The 17,297-nt window shown below is 39.7% G+C and overlaps 3 protein-coding genes across 6 annotated transcripts in view; 2 read left to right on the top strand and 1 right to left on the bottom strand.

Moving 5' to 3' along the window:
• LOC103397653 (phospholipid phosphatase 1-like) overlaps positions 1-3,967 on the top strand; it is a 7,754-nt gene extending 3,787 nt beyond the window's left edge. Inside the window, exons 4-7 of the mRNA XM_017042926.2 lie at positions 569-849; positions 1,846-1,903; positions 2,018-2,194; positions 3,020-3,967. Of these exons, the coding sequence (XP_016898415.1) occupies positions 569-849; positions 1,846-1,903; positions 2,018-2,194; positions 3,020-3,148 (645 nt within the window). The 3' untranslated portion in view covers positions 3,149-3,967. The remainder of the gene's footprint in view (positions 1-568; positions 850-1,845; positions 1,904-2,017; positions 2,195-3,019) is intronic.
• A 3,346-nt stretch (positions 3,968-7,313) lies between these two features.
• LOC103397654 (ATP synthase subunit alpha, mitochondrial) lies at positions 7,314-12,262 on the bottom strand. The gene is made up of 11 exons (XM_008335998.3): positions 12,110-12,262; positions 11,542-11,617; positions 10,526-10,695; positions 10,244-10,417; positions 9,421-9,587; positions 9,020-9,320; positions 8,675-8,899; positions 8,467-8,574; positions 8,211-8,355; positions 7,944-8,094; positions 7,314-7,842 (listed from the first exon to the last, which is right to left on the bottom strand). Exons 1-11 carry the CDS (start codon positions 12,167-12,169, stop codon positions 7,764-7,766), a joined length of 1,656 nt encoding a protein of 551 aa, XP_008334220.1. The 5' UTR covers positions 12,170-12,262; the 3' UTR covers positions 7,314-7,763.
• A 1,637-nt stretch (positions 12,263-13,899) lies between these two features.
• LOC103397655 (E3 ubiquitin-protein ligase RNF165-like) overlaps positions 13,900-17,297 on the top strand; it is a 13,755-nt gene continuing 10,357 nt past the window's right edge. For 2 of the 4 annotated variants that reach the window (XM_008336001.3, XM_008335999.3), the window contains exon 1: positions 13,900-14,191. In XM_008336001.3, the coding sequence (XP_008334223.2) occupies positions 13,930-14,191 (262 nt within the window). In that variant the 5' untranslated portion in view covers positions 13,900-13,929. The remainder of the gene's footprint in view (positions 14,192-17,297) is intronic. The other 2 variants (XM_025053143.1, XM_017042925.2) reach the window with 2 other exon arrangements.

The following is a 17,297-nucleotide window of genomic DNA, read 5'->3' as shown; positions in this document are numbered from 1 at the left end:
GAGTTTAAGACACTCCTTGTTATGACAGTGCAATTACATTAGGAGATTTGTAGTATTATGATTGTGTTGAGCGACTGTGTTTTCTGAACTATAAAACATGCTTCTTTTTTTTTAGTATTTTGGCAGGTCCAGGAAGCTGTGACCTATATAACAAAAATACGCTCCATAACATGTACATCCACAAGAGGGCACAGTCAACACTTTTCGCAACTAAACCCTCCTAATGCACCGCTGAAACATTAAAAGACCACACAATGTGGACTCCTTAAGAGACAAAAACACAATACAACACTCAACTCAAAAACACAAAGAGCAGACTGAAAATAAAAATTTCCCATAGAACACAGAATTCAAACTGCAGATTATAAAGTGTGGGCTAAAATGCAGTAATGAAACAGCAATAAGGAACTAATGGGGCACAAAAAGGGAGGGTGCAGTGTGGGAACCACTGTTCTACAGAATAAAAGAGAACAATGGATGATGAGAATCTGCATAATGAAGAACACTGAATGTGAAGGTTTAATTGGAAAATAGAAAATCAATAATTGTTAAATCATTTCTGTTGCAGATTGTCTGTGGGGAGTGCCTCTCCGTTTACTTTTCCTGCATCAAGAAACGTTCTGCAGGGACCAAGTATGTGGCATGTATCTACAAAGCTGTTGGAAGCTACGTGTTTGGAGCTGCGGTCAGCCAGTCACTGACAGATATAGCCAAATACTCCATTGGTCGATTGAGGCCAAACTTCCTGGCTGTTTGTAAACCAGTCTGGGATCAGATTAACTGCAAAAACGGTGGATACATCGAGAGTTTCACCTGCACTGAAGACAAGTTTCTGGTGGATGAGGCCAGGTAGTAAAACTGGATATGATTTACTACATAGTAAATGTCACTAAAGGTCAGGGCTGCAGGACTGGGTCAGGCCATGGTTACAGTTGGGGGAAAATGCCTATAAATAATTTCAAAGACCAGACGATGGTCTTTAATGACTATTTAAAGTGAATAGGTAGAATTTGCAACGTCTGAGTCAACAATGTTCCGACAGACGTTTATCACACACAAATCTGGCTCCCTCTTCCTTAGCACATGCACAACCACATTTGCAAGGTCATCAAAACATTGGCCACACTGACTGACTGGTCTGTTTACACAGCACAGCATTGTTTGCATATAAATTCCTCCTGACTGGAGAAGAGAGTTAGAAACACATGATACAGATTCTGTTACAGTCACAGATGCTGGTACCTGAAAAACTGGTCAAAGTCTTGGCAGATCCGGATATTCTGGATCAGTTTTTGTGTCAACATACATTAGCAACAAGTTGGTTAGCATCCAGTTGTGGCTTAATGGTTAAGGAAGCGGACGTGGGTCCGGAAGGCTTCAGGTTTGAGTCCACCAGCTGCCAAGTTACCACTGAGGTGCTCTGGGCATGGCACCGTCCACACACATTGCTCCGCCTTAAAGCTGCCTACTGTTCATTTTGGTGATGAGTTAAAAGCAGAGGTCACATTTGACTGTGTGCTGGGTCACAATGAAAGTAGTTTACTTTCCTTTCCACTTTCCTTATCATTATACAGAAAACAAATCAGAGACATAACTACACTTTAAAGAACCTGAACTATCCCTTTAAATTTAGGGCACTCACATAAAAGTGTGATTCCAACAGCACCAATAGTAAATGCAATAAACATTTTATAATTTTATTATGATTGTGAAATATTAACTTCATCAGGCTAACCTTTAGTGTTAAGGAACGAAAGTGGGTTTATTTTCTATGAAATGCCACTTTTCTTTAACCACAAATATTCAGTAAATGGTTGAAAGACTGGTTTCACTTTTTCTTTGCAGGCTGTCCTTCTACTCTGGCCACTCATCATTCTCCATGTACTGCATGCTCTTCCTTATAGTAAGTACTGTTACTGTTAACAACAACAACAACAAGTTGCTGCCATTTAAACAAACCACCATAAGGTCTCAACAATAACAGTTACAGTCTCTGATAATCACTCTTATTCTGCAGCTCTATATTCAAGCCAGACTGAAGGTGGTGTGGGCCAGGCTCTTCCGTCCCACCATCCAGTTCTTCCTTTTTGCCACTGCCGTGTATGTGGGTCTGTCCCGAGTGTCTGACTACAAACATCACTGGAGTGATGTGCTCACTGGCCTCCTGCATGGAGGTTTGGTGGCCATTTTCACAGTAAGTTCATTGGGAAAACCATATTATTCATGGTTCATGATGTAATACACCGGTACTTTGAAGCACAAAGCTGAATTGTTGTGGTGCAATTGTGTAACACCCAAAGAGATAGTAACAAGCTTTTAAACACTTCGTCGTCTTTAACACTACTGGCTAGAATGCAGTCCTAAACCATTACAGAGCTTCTACAAAAGACACCTGCTCCTGCTCCAACACATTCAATTAACTATTAAAACAATGAAAAGCAGCAAACCAATCGTCTTTCACCATACTCCAAATTAAAATAAAACTAAAACCGTTTGAGACCTTAGCTTCATTACCTTAGCTGTAGAACAGTGCATTAAGTGTATAAATACATTTGCAATATATATGGTGAACAGTAGGGGTATGTATCGACAATAATCTGGCGATGCAATACGTATCACGATACAGGGTCAACGATACAATATATTGCGATAGACTTCAATACTACAGGCACAACTATACATTGAGGGGGTTTTTTAAAAGCAATTTCATTCTAGGAAAACTGTCAGGATAACAGTGCTGTTAACGATTAACATCGGGTTGCTGAATATTTTCAGGTTTATTGATAATTTAAAAACAAATGGATAGAATGCTGAAGAATATCAATACGGTAACATGAAACCAAATATTGTGATATTTCAGTGTATCGATATTTTTCTACACCCGTAGTGAACAGGTATCGTTCTTACACACGACTGTAACTGTAAGCTGACTATTGTGCTAACAGAACCTGACATGTATACCGTAAGCCACTCACAGCACTTAGACCTAACATTCACATGTGGAATGTTCTCTCTGCAGGTTTCTTGTGTGGCCAACTATTTTGAACAACCGCTAGATGCAGCGGTAGCGCAGGAAGAAGAAGCCTCACCCACTAGTTTACATGAAAACACAACCACAAGTTTGAACCACTATGGTAGCACTGACTGACGCAGGATCATCTGTGTTTCTTTGTAGAATACAGTAAATGTTAAAATGACCACAGAAGACCTGAATATAACACTGAGGAGGGTCTCTAAACCGCTGGCTCTTCACAGTTATATTTTGTAAAACCAGTATCCACAGGCTATGTTTTTGATACCCTTAGTGTACACGTGAAAGGGAATCACAGAAAAGACCGTAATTGCACTTTATTGAGGTGTAAAGACGCCGATGATTCAGACTGATCTCACATGATTATAATTCCTCAGGGAATTACACACCAAAATACAGTGCGATGTTTTTTCATACAGAAAAAAAAAAAAGTCTTTTTACAGTGTACACTTGTTTGAAATGTGGTTTCTGGTTTACATTGGTCTGATGTTGCCATTTTCAATGAATGAAATTCCTTTTGCCCTGAATATAATGAGCATCTCTGTGCACACTGCAAGCAGGCTTGTAGAGAGTCTGGCACCTGTGAAAAAGAAAACCTGGACTGGACCGTCCTCACAGCTCGATGGAGCAGGAACTCATAAAAATATATATTTGATTTTATGCCTTAGCCAGAATGCTGCTATCCACTGTCGCTGCCCTCCTATGCCTGGAGTTTCCCTGGTATCAATAACTGCAGGGATTTTTTTTTGTTTTTTTTTTAATTTGTTCTGGTTTTGACCTATTTTTTGTCTCAGAACTTGTCTTGCAGAACATTTATATAATAAAAAAAGGCAGTGAGGAAAAACATGAATAAAGAAATGTTGAGACGTTTTGATACCGATAATTGTGCAATTTGTTTTTAAAGAATAAATCACAGATGTGCGTGAATGGAAATGAGACGCGTCGACTCATTTGTGGTTCTTCAAGAACTGACGAGTAAATACGAGGACTGCAGAGTCAGGGTCGGAGGACAGAGAAAATGACTGTCCTCTGACTCAGACACCAACGTGTCTCACATGCACAGACCTGTATAATTTGTATTGTATTACTGCAGTCGAGGACGGTTTTGTCTGCATGGACCTGAACAACCACAGTCAATGTAATGAGTTTTTTGTATTCTGTCTCTGATCTCAGAACATGTACATACAGTACTGTAAAACACTGCCACCTGTCTGCTGCTTTAATATGACATAGAAGCCAAGGATTGATCACACTGAAGCAATTAAAACAAGTAAAAACCAACATTACCCTGACAGTACATTATACAAGTCTCAGTTATCTCAGGTGTGGGCAAACTTTGACCCGCTTTTGAAAAAGTTTGGACGGCCCACATCCAGCCCCCAGGCCTTAGTTTGCCCATGCCTGAGCTAGCTGGGGTGGAAATCAGTACAGTTGATTCATCAGACCTCACCACTGTTCAACAAAGGATTATTCAATGAACATGAACATACACTGATTACCAAATCCAAGAACACGTTTTTTTTTTTAGGGAAGAGTTGCAAAATCACCAGTTTTAACAGAGTAAAGACTAGTGAAGATATGCATTGATTTTTTTTTTAACGTTTGTACATATATATTTCTACATATATTGGACTGAACAATGTTATAAACAGAGCACACAGAAAATGAAACAAACAGCAGAGTGAATGCCAACTAGTCATCCACATTCCAATTATATTGCTAACAACCTGTTCAGAACTATGTACAGACAGAAATTAGCAGGGCCTTGGGGCATTGAAATACTTGAAATGTTCCAAAGCCCTGCTAATCAAGAAACCCTAAATGAAAACCATCAAAAAAAAAAAACAAATATTAGGAAAGGCTATTAGATGAATGATGAGTTAAAAAAGGTTTTTTAGTGAATATCTGAAACATTCTCATCTAAAACCAGATAAACCTCAGAATGTGTCCAAGTCCAAAAACCGTCTGAAAACACAAGGATGACGAGGACACATAATGATCCACAGCAGCAAAACAGACTCAGCGAGGGGGAGAGGTATATATATCCCGGTACCAGGTGAGATAAGTGGGACTAATCAACCAGATATCACAGGACACAGGTGAGAGTGGTGGAACTAATTAACCCAGAAGAGACAGACAGACCTAACAGAGAAACTCCAAATAAAAAACAAAACAAGAATTGGCTAAGATCTTGTCATAAATTCAAAAAGATTCCTTTAATGTGATTTGTTCATGAATGTTAACCAAAACATTTACCACACAGTGAAAAATGCAAAAGAACAGCTTCACAAAGACTCCAAGAAATCTTAGATTAGCCAACAAAAAGCTAAACACTCATAAAATATGGTGAATAAAATATTATAAAAATGATTAACTCAGTAGAATGTGGTTTGTCTCCCAGCTTTGACTGCACTGAAGCCACTGTTAGATTAACATCTACATCTCCAATCCATAGCTTCAACACCATCACAAACTCTAAGCTTGTTGCCTACAAACAACTGATCTTCTCTTGGACAGGAGACGTTGTTGTCTCCTTAGCATCTTCACATTGTTTGACATGAAACTCAATTTTCTCAATTTGGTTGTGTGCAGTGGTGTGCTGTGTCACAATCACAAAATGAGTTCACTTTTATTTCCTTTCCTTCCTAAATAGCACAAAAATTGTGCAATGATAACAGCTGAATGAATGGTTGTCCAGTAAACAACTGGACAACCATTCATTCAGCTGTTATCATTGCACAATTTCTGTTTATGTGAATAAATTGCACCAAAACTATCAACAAAATAAAAGATATCAACAGTTTGTGTCCAGGTTGATCCACTTGAGTCTTTCTTTAGCCGGTTTTATCCAAACTGTCTTCGACCCTGAGAGTTTTAGAGACTCTAGTCTGGACGGTGGAGAGCAGCGATTTTGTGCAGTCATTGTGTAATATGTCAGTGCCGCTCCATTGTCTGTTTGCTCACACAGCTCTTTTGCTCTTAGTGTCACATTGACCTGGACAATAGTTCTTATTGAAAGCTGCTCCATTACCTCTCTGGTCACATGTCTCATTTTATCCTGCCAAGCAGTGAAGCTGCTGGAGAAACAATTGACTCACAGTGAGGTTTTCACTGACAGCCTCCAGAGTTGAAGCAGATATTTTTTATAATATTTTTAATGAATCACTCTGAAGAGAACATGAACTCCATTTTATTGTCAGCCATTAGTATTTACCTAATTTGTAATTGTACATATGTCTGCACTCTAACTGGGGTGGTGGGTGGTGGTGTTCTTTGGGTCACATTCCTCTCCCCTCTTTAATTCAGTCACAGCCCATTTCAGTACAGGGATCGTGTGAAAGTCCCGAGGCAGAACTACATTGCTAAACCATTAGCTTCCTCAACAAAACAGACAAACTATGTAGAAAATGTTGCTCGGTTGTCTGTGTTGCGTTACCACACAGTCAGTGAGTCTCAAACTAAGGGTTTCTACACAAATATCTGGGTTTGTATCAAATGTGAATAACAACATCAACGTAATGTTAATTTAAAAAATAGTCCTGCTTTTACCATTAGAAGCTTTTTGAAAACAAGACTCTCCTCTTTTCTTAGTGTTATATTTATTTCCATGAGAGGTACTGGTAAAAACAAAAGCAATACTTTTATGATAATTATATATTATTATCTTTCAGAACTGCTATTTGTAGTCAATTCGATTATTATGTACCGATGTTTGACGAAATCCCAATGTTCTCAGCTAAAAACATTGCGTTGTCAGAAATACGGTGCTTTTGTTGGGATATGTGGCCATCCACTGGACACAAATCGTATTACAGATGGTGGATGATGGAAGATACATGAAGATGTTAATCACTTTTAAAACAAGCAAAATTTAAAAACCAAACAACCAAAGCCCTAAAACACTACTTAGACATCAGACTTTTTTTTGCAGTTAAGTAGTGAAGTGAACCTGAGCTACATATTATACCACCTATTGTACCATCAGCAGTGTATGCTGCTGCTACACTGCAGTTTCCCAGCCTGTGATCAATAAAGTACATCTATCTACCTCAAATCAAAGAAATCTCTGAAATCAATGATTGAACACACACTTTTATTAGACGAGTAGAGACTAAGAACTGAACGGAAATGCCTTTTTTAAAATCAGAAACTTGTTTGAATAAGTTCCCATACGAGTTGTTTTATAAAGCGTGTAATAATATAATATATTGTTGATTCACACTCAACACAAGTCCAAACACATCTGCTAAAGCCCTCAGCACATAAGGACAATACTGATCTCTGGTTTTTGACAAATAGTTTTTATTTTAGTATCAAACATTTCACACCGTGTCTGTCATATTTGAATAACTAGACCTTGTCTAGACTCTGTACAATCTCTGGAACCAGTAGTCAGTTACCTGATAAATGATTTGCAGTTTACAGCAGATGGCTCTTGCTTGTGCAGTTACACATGTTAACTTAATAGTTCTTGAACAGTAACACACATATTTGACTTGCTGAAATAAAAATATTGTCCATCCTTTTGACACAACCCGTTGATCTTCAGTTTAACACTAGCGTTTCTGCAGGTAAGCAAACAACCAGAGGACTTTTACAGCACAGTAGGATTGTAAAATTTTATTTGGAGAAATCTGTACATGGAGGATTTGGCCTTCAGTGTGTTCACACATAGATAAGCAGGATGAGGACAAACACATGGAGCCCACTGAAGTACCTGAAGTGCTAGCCATTACTCGAAACTAGACAGGAAGTTCAGTACAATCTGCTTAAGTTTAGCATCTGATGCCTCTGAGATCTTGCCGTCAGTCCTGCAAGAGAACAAAGGGTTTGGGTCCAATTATTCTCTGTACCCTGTGATAAAAATGTGAAATGGATAAAGTGTTAATTTTGGCAAAGACACTTGTCTTACTTGATTGCTGAGAGCAGGTCCTGCTGCTGACTAAGGATGTGCTGCAGGAAGGCCTTCTCGAACTTTGTGATCTTGCTGGGTTCCATTTTGTCCAGATAACCTCTGACACCAGCATAGATGACTGTTACCTGCTCCTCAATGGCCATGGGAGCTGAACAGAGTCAGAGTTAAGAGAACACATTATGAGACGCGGTTTAGGATCCACATTGGAAATAAGAGCTGCACAAGCGACTGACTATTTAAAAAAAAAAAAAAAAAATCACTTACAGTACTGTCCCTGCTTCAACAGCTCAGTGAGCCTGACACCTCTGTTCAGAAGCTGCTGGGTGGCAGCGTCCAGGTCAGAACCGAATTGAGCAAAGGCAGCGACTTCACGGTACTGAGCCAGCTCCAGCTTCATGGTACCAGCCACCTTCGAGTGAGAGGAAATAATAAAATAAAAAAAACATACAATTTTAAATTTCACTGCAGCCACTTCATTATTCAGAAGGAAGGCTGTTAAGATCCTTGTGCTACATGTTACCTGCTTCATGGCTCTGGTCTGGGCAGCAGAACCCACTCTGGACACAGACAGACCCACATTAATAGCTGGGCGGATACCTTTGTAGAACAGCTCAGTCTCCAGGAAAATCTACCAAAGAAGATAGGGTCAGACATTAAACACAAAATCAAATGAATAGAGTGGCGCATTGATCAGCTGAACAACAACAACAACAACGACGACGACCAACCTGTCCATCTGTGATGGAGATGACGTTGGTGGGGATGTAGGCAGACACATCGCCGGCCTGAGTCTCGATGACGGGGAGGGCAGTGAGGGAGCCGCCGCCGAAGTTGTCGTTCATCTTGGCAGCTCTCTCCAGCAGACGGGAGTGCAGGTAGAACACATCACCAGGGTAGGCCTCACGACCAGGGGGACGACGTAGCAGCAGGGACATCTGACGGTAGGCAACAGCCTTGGGGGAGAGAGAGAGAAAAAAAAAAAAGAGGAAACAAAAAAAAGGAGGTTTATCAAAAATGCTCAGGAACACAGTGTATTGATTTGAGCAATGGAATAAACTGATCTCTGCCCTCACCTGCTTGGACAGATCATCATAGATGATCAGGGCATGCTTGCCATTGTCTCTGAAGTACTCTCCCATGGAGCAGCCAGAGTATGGAGCCAGGTACTGCAGAGGAGCAGCATCAGAGGCAGTGGCAGAGACCACAATGGTGTACTTCATGGCATCAGTGTCAGTCAGCCTCTTCACCAGCTGGGCCACGGTGGATCTTTTCTGTCCGATGGCGACGTAGATGCAGTACAGCTTCTTCTTCTCATCGGTTCCCTCATTGAAGCGCTTCTGGTTTATGATTGTGTCGATGGCAATGGCGGTTTTTCTGAGAAAATGGGAAAAAATGAATAGTAACAGAAAACTTACGACTCCACTTAATTTAATTAGGTATTGAATATGATAGAAAACTAATTTATTGTCTTTACCCAGTCTGCCTGTCACCAATGATCAGCTCACGCTGACCTCTGCCAATGGGCACCAGACTGTCCACAGCTTTGATACCAGTCTGCATGGGCTCCCTCACAGAGATACGAGGGATGATACCAGGAGCCTTCAAACCCACACGCCTGCGGATCTTGGAACCAAGAGGACACTGGAAGGGGAAAAAAAAAAAAAAAAAAAAGTATAAACACAAGTCATTACAGAATTTTAGTATCTTTTAACACATTTAACATGCATCATGCTAATTTCCATGATTATTCTAAAATGCTAAACGCCCTTGATCTTTAACCCCCTACCCCACCAATATTATGTTCCAATTATATTAATGATTCCTTCAGGATAAATCATTCAGAATTGTAAGATCTGGCTTTATTTCAGCATGTTGCTATTTTAAGAATGTCACACCTTTTTTTAATCTTTACTCAAAAGAAATATTAATTTACATTTACGCATTTATCCAAAGCGGCATACAGAGGAGGAACCTTATCAGGTTTGCGGCTCCTCTGGGACACAAACCCAGGACTCTCTGCTGCTGAGACAGGTTTGCTTCGCTACACAATGTATCAAGAATTAAAAAAAAAAAAAAAAAAAAAAAAAAGCATTCACTGTGCAACACTATTTAACATAGACCACTTTCTAAAATTCTTGGCAGTAGAGTGGGTTGGATGTGTATCTTCCACAATAAAGACTGTTGGTTCAAATCTAACTATATACCTTAAACTAAATGGCAAGAGTAGCCTTGAAATATTTCAATGCCTGCGTCCACAACCAGCCAGAAGTCAAGGAGAAATGGATCTATCAAATGACCTTTCCATCAATGGCGTTTCCCAAAGCGTCCACAACGCGGCCCAGCAGCTCCTCACCCACAGGAACATCCACAATGGCACCAGTTCTCTTCACGATGTCTCCCTCCTTGATTAGTTTGTCATTACCGAACACCACAACACCAACGTTGTCTGGCTCCAAGTTCAGAGACATACCCTGGACACAACCAAATAAATACAACAAGTTAGAACTAATCATCTCTTTGAAATAACAAGGAAAAAAATGTTGATTATCAGAAATGCTTAAAGTGTATTTCAGACAAACCTTCAGACCAGAGGAGAACTCCACCATCTCTTCTGCCTGGACATTCCTCAGCCCGTACACTCTGGCAATACCATCACCAATGGATAGCACGCGTCCAGTCTCCTCCAGGTCAGCAGAGGTGTCGGCTCCCATGATCTTCTCTTCCAGGATGGAAGACACCTCAGCTGTGCCTGTGAAAGAGAAGAGTTTTTTTTTTATATGGAATCTTCCAGTGTAATAAGGTCTCCAATGTAAAAACAAGTGAAGAAGGAAGGAGGCACTATTGCTTTAGGTTGGAAAAACAAATCTGTACGCCTTAAATGTGTCTATATTGTTTGCCGTATAAAATAGACCTTACTTAAAACATGGTTCAGGTTATTAGTGTACTAATAATTATAATCAATAACTAATTGCCTAATAAAGTAATGTGGACTCTTAAATGACTTGTTTTATAATAGTTACTTTAAACCAATTTCAATTTTCTGCTTCAAACATGTGTTCACCAACAACATTAGAACAAACTAGTATAAAAGCACAATTTAGTGATCAAAATGATCAATTATCATTTAATATCCAGAAAAGTATTCACCATTTACTGTAGCCTTTTCAGGGTCCTTTTTTATTACATTACTGTATGAGCATGATGGCAAAATACAAGTAGAGTGATTCATCATTTCATGAAATGACAATGCTTTTTTAAAATAGAAAATTACTAAAAATAAAAATAGACAATTCTGCTCCACTATTCTATATACATTTCATTGTCATCCTATAGAAATTTGTTTGCAAATGATGCAATGCTAATGACAAAACATTTTTGGATGTCTTACTGGATATTTTCATCAGAATCACAAACTAGATATATAATTAGAAAGTCAATCGATATGTTCACATTTCTAGGTGATACACAAAGCACACAATAGCTTCAGGAAATCTTTTAGAAGCATAGTCTGGTCGTCTAGCTTAAATAATCACGTTAAGTAACTGTAGCTGGTTGAAGGTTAGAATGCATGTCCTAATGTTGTTGCTTTTCTCACCTGTCTTCTGCAGCCATGGTCTGTGTGTATGGATATGGTTGACCCCAACGCAGGCGGCCGGTACAGCCTTGGAAACCTATGTTAAATAAAACCGACGCGTTTAGTGGAGAGATTAAGACAATAAAACGTCAAATCAGCCATTAAGTAACAATCGGGAGTGTTTAAAGTGCTACAGTAAACGTCATATTGCAGTGACTGTGTGCAGCGGAGAGGACATGCGCTGTCAGTCTTCCTGACCTTCAAAGCGTGGCTGAATGGACCGTTAGCATAAAGCTAACATTAGCATACTTGCGACGTTTAACGCACCTTGCTACGCAACACAGGCGACTGCTACAAAACGACAATGAGCCTCATAAGCTAGCGATTGTAACTTTTACTTCTAATTGTTTAAACCATAAAAATTTTACTGGTTACGGAAGCACGTAACGCCGCATCTATTCGTGTATGTAAGGTAAGCTAGCGGCCTGCAACGACAACATTACCGTTCACGTCGTAGGGCTTTACGTTGACAGCGGGAAAAATAAATCATGTTTTATGTTATGTATATAATGTTTACATAAATACTCACAAATGCAGCCCTCCTGGGCAGGGTCCTGGCCAAAGCTGCAGCAACTCTCACAGACAGCATGTTGTCGGCTGGTTAATGACCTGTCCTCCACCGCTGCCTCAGTTACTGTAATGGCTGAATGAACTCTTCTTCTATTTAAGTGTCACTGATGCTAGGTTTCCTGCTCAGCGACTCACTCCTGCCACCGACTGTCGGGATGACAACACTGCTCAATATACTTACACTAAACTAACGCCCCAAACAAACATGAATGCTAAGCTCCCTAAAAAACAAAGAAGTTTGCTCAGAATTACTGAGCCCCTAAAGGGACATGACAAAAGAAAGAAAGAAATGTATCTCGTGAGCACGAGTATATCTAAGACATTTTTCCACACATACATACAGAGTAATACATTAAAACAAAAAACAATCATGTACAGTACGTACGGTTGGGAAATCTAAGATACCGGCATGTCATGCGTGACATATGTACTGTATATATGGTGAGCATTTAATTAATGTAGGATACCTCAGTTAGACACAGGAAGGCAGTGTTGTTGTTGTTGTTGTGTGTAGGGAGGTTCGTGAAGGGTAAATACGTATATATGTAAATCATCCTCATCCTCATCCTTCATCCTCCTCATCCTTCTCAGAGTGCGCATATGAATAAAAATCTCATCCACTGAGCGCAATAATTGTAAAATCTCACCATGCCTCAAGCCAAGCATAAAGTACAATTCAACTGAATCGTGTAAACGAGCCATATTCCTGGCTCGCAGATGGACTTTAAGAATTTCATTAATTTCAATTGTATTTATAGAGCGCATTTCATGCACAAAGCAAACTCAGTGTGCTTTACAGACATCACGTTATTACGTGAAAGTTATCACGAAATACACTGGTCCCTCTCCTATCGCAGTCGTTGCTTTTGAAGATCCAAGAAATGGGAAAATTCGCGTAGTAGAGTCGACATAGTTATCAATGTATATGTATACGTATTTACCCTTCACGAACCTCCCTACACTGTTATCAACAGTCGAACAACAACAACAACAACAGTGCCCTCCTGTGTCTAACTGAGATATCCTACATTAATTAAATGCTCACTATATATACAGTACATACAGTATGTCACGCATGACATGCCGGTATCTTAGTTTTCCCAACCGTACAAAAAACAATAAAAAACAATCATATACAGTACGTACATGATTGTTTTTTAAAAATGTATTACCCTGTATGTATGTGTGGCAAAATGTCTTAGATTTACTTTCTCGTGGGCACGAGATACGTTTCTCTTTTTCCCCCATGTCCCTTTAGGAGCTCCGTTGAACAATACTGATAACTGTACATAGATTTATTTGGGTTTTAAAATGCACCATAATCCAAATGTTTTGGTATAACATTGTAATGCGTAAAGCTTTATAAAACACTGAAGCTTGGAGGATGAAATGATGAAATTTGCGTGCACTATTTGCATTTGTTTGGTTGGAATTACATGAAGCAATAACTTCATGTAAAAATCATCTCTCCAAATGTGTTGTAAAAACCCCTTAAAGGGCAACTAAGGGAGCTACATTCTTTATCTTTACAAATAGAATATCAAAATAAATAGCAAACTTCATATGACTATATCCCTCATATGTGTTAATATCGCTTACGGCAATTGAAAAGGCTGCTCTTCAAAAATAAATTCTGATTAGTAATTCACCATATAAAATATTGGCAGTGTTTTGTTTATATTCAAGGTCTAAATGTCATTCAATGTCATCCATTTATCGAGGTTGATGTACAGACTGTCCGTTGGACGTTTAAAGAGACTCAACAACGCCCTCGTTTGGATGGTACGCTCAATGACACGTCTGCTTTTGTCAACTACAGGCAGCCAAAGTCAGACAGACAGTCGATGCGTTCGCTTTGCTAGGGTCGCTCTTTGCCAGCCAGCCAACAACAACCAGCCGCCTGAATGTAGATCCGCATGGGCTACTATTACTCTAGCTCTCCGAAGAACCTCCGAAGAATCACAAGATACGGATCCCAGGATGGTGTTAGTGCATGTGGGGTTCCTGGTTCTTCCCGTTTTCGGCTCAGTAAGAAACAGAGGTACGATATTATGATTAACATTCACACCGATGCCCAAAACATGTGCCCTCTTTATATTAATATTCACTGCAGCTGTCGATCAGCTAGTCCGAGTTTAGCCTTCTGCTTAGTTCGCGTAAGTTTTTTAATTTTTTTTTAAATTTAAATGTTTGAATGATTCAAAAACGTGGCTCTGCTGTAACTAGTGTTTGTTTCAGGTTCTTGTAAACAACATCGCATTATGTTTTTCGATCGTTAACGGATCTAATTAAAAGTCAAAAACAGCCGCCGTAAGCTAACTGGCTGCGGGGCTCTGTCTATGTCCTGGTACTGTAACTTTCTTCACAAAAGAATTCCACATGCAGTGGACGTGCGGTCCAGACTCACGTCTCGCTGTTACATTTTGTTACTTGAATTCGGGAACCACATTACGATGCATTGTCATGAAGCGCAACCCCCTGCAGGCGTTTGCGCTGCAGAAATACCGCAAAATAGACGTAGCCTCTCCAGCCAGTCAGCTTGTGTGAGCATGGATGATGTCATATACAGATGATATGCTGCTTCTGCTAACCATCTTTTCCACAACAATTATTGTTTTCACTATCTGTGTAAATTGTCCGGTCGTCGATACGTGTCTGTTCACTCTCAGGAGCGTGGGTTTCCGTTCCGCTGATAACAAACCCGCTTGTACATTCTTTGTCCTTTATTTGCTAATTGGCAATTCAGCAGCTGTGTGTCTGACGCTGGCGAATAGCTCATGAGAGTGGAGCACATGCGGTCACAGCCGAACAATGATGAAGCTACAGTGTGACATTAATTTGATAACAGTGTCATCAGTGATTTTATTGTGCCTTTATTTCTGTTCTTATGTCCCTGTTCCATAGTATGGAGGCTGGCTCTACATTCTGTATTTATCAGATCTTTGTGTTTCCCTCCCCCCCCATTGTGTAGCTAATGATCATCTGCTGCTGTGTGGTGTGGCCTCTGCCTGTTCTCTGCATTTAGCTGTATTGTGAATCCCTTCTTCATTTCCTCTTTCCATAAGAAGACGACATTGGTATTAAATAAAGCACCCTCCCCTTTCTCCGGAGATGTGTTCAGACATAGACTCTTCCATGTTCAGCTTAAACAATAGCTAACACCTAGACCACAGCACCTTTTTTTTGTCTATTTTTCCTGTCAAAATGCTGTAGCACTCAGTTCTTAACATTTTTAGCTTCTGCAAGCACTGCATTGTTGAACACCACAATTTGGCTCATCCTCCTTTTTCTTTACATGAGGTGCAATTAATGTGATTTCATTGACCAGTGATTCAAAACCAAAAATAAACCCCGGCATGCACTTTGGTACCACACGCGTGCCTGTTTTCCAACTCGGCGTTTATGCAAATGCCCTAATCTCTCGAAAAGTCAAGCGAGTAAGTAAAGAAAGTACACTGCACCTACACACAACAACCTGCCATAACTGTCTCAATTCTTTCGTGTAATCCTTTTTGTTCCCCTTTTGCAAAATTCCAAGCTTTGAAACACACTGAATTTCCAGGGCTTTTTTGCCACCTGATGTGGCAATGAAATCAAACCTTTAAACGATTAAAACAATGCTGACTGGTGGTTCAACACTTACCTAGTTCCCCCCGACCCCCACTAATTTAAGGCCAAAATGCTATCCTTTCACAGGGATGCCTATTTTCCTGCACTGCTAAGGATATCCTCTATTAGTAACAAATGTCTTTTATTGTTTGGCTGTGGTCTCTCTTTACCTTTTGTTCTGGTAATAGTACTTTTGGTGCATGTTCACATTTATGATTCATAGTTTTTTTTGTTTTTTTTTTTTCTACATTGACTAGTGGAAATTGAATGTAATCTTTCTGTAGTGAAGATGTACCCTGCTGTACTGGAATCATGTGCTGTAGCCAACACGTCTGCTCATTGGATGCTGCTTTTGTTCTTTTTTAACCCTAAATGGAGCATGGTGGGCCTTGCCTTCAGTCTATGTTGTTTATTTTTGTTGCATGGAGTTATATTATTACAAACAAATAGGAGAGAGAAAAAATTACATATACTAATATTTTTTCAATAAAGAATATAGTGTTTTTCCTAACCTTCAGTGTGCTTCTTGCTGATTTCCATTTATTGTCCTCCCCTTTTCCTCCTTGTCCCTACCTGCCCCCTCTCCACTTTCACCCACCTTCTCTCCAGCTGTGACAAAGATAGACGATTTCCACGCTTCCTCCATCACAGGGCCTGAATGAGTCTATCTGCTGTCATTCATCATGATTGTTTTCACTGAGATGCTTGAAAACGCAGTGTGTGTGTGTGTGTGTGTGTGTTTTTAAACAAACAAACACAAAAAAACCCTCCAGACTTGAGGCTTTGACTCAAATGAGTAAAAGTCATCTGTGGTCTGTTTGGCTACACTGACCTCTCACACTAAAAACAAAAACAAACAAACAAAAAAAACCTAAACAGTGTAACATGGCTAATCTTTTTTTTTTCTTCCATAAACTATACTGCCTTTCTTAAGCGTACTCCTTTGTCAATGTAGACTTTGCCTATTTCCACATGATTGTTTTGAACAAAGAAAATCAACTGATGATAAAATTCACCATGTATCGACACTGTCACAGCAGATTAAGTCAAAACTGTACAGGAATTTTGCATCTCCTGTAAAAAAAAGGCACAGTGTTAATCTCATACCTGGCAGATTTTCTCTCTCTTTCTCTCTCTCTCAAAAAATATCACTGATTAATTTTCTTTCAAGAAGAACATAATAGAACTTAGTATTAGAAGCTCTGCTCCACTGCAGACCTTCTGTGAAATGGTATGCCAAGATTTCCTCAAAGGATCTAATCAAAGCTACATTTGTTGCTGGAGTGTCTCAGTCTTTCCACAATCAAAAAAGTCTTTCAAGAAAAGCACAGCAATAATACCAGATTGCACCAAGGCACAAACAGGCCTGTCTTTTACCCTATGTTAATTCTTGACATCAGTCTGTTCACACAGTTGCCAAATAGCTGTGGTTTGAAAGAAGAAAAAAAACCATTTCAGCTATTTCCTCCCAGCTTCTCAATGTTCATATGGAGGAAGAACTTCTGAAGAAGAAGACGTAGCTGTGTGTGTGTGTGTGT

The sequence above is a fragment of the Cynoglossus semilaevis genome, chromosome Z (genome assembly GCF_000523025.1).
Source record: "Cynoglossus semilaevis isolate Cse_v1.0 chromosome Z, Cse_v1.0, whole genome shotgun sequence".
In the NCBI taxonomy this organism is placed as follows: domain Eukaryota; kingdom Metazoa; phylum Chordata; class Actinopteri; order Pleuronectiformes; family Cynoglossidae; genus Cynoglossus; species Cynoglossus semilaevis.
The sequence above is the reverse complement of the archived record's forward strand: the minus strand, read 5'-3'. Positions and strand labels throughout refer to the sequence as shown.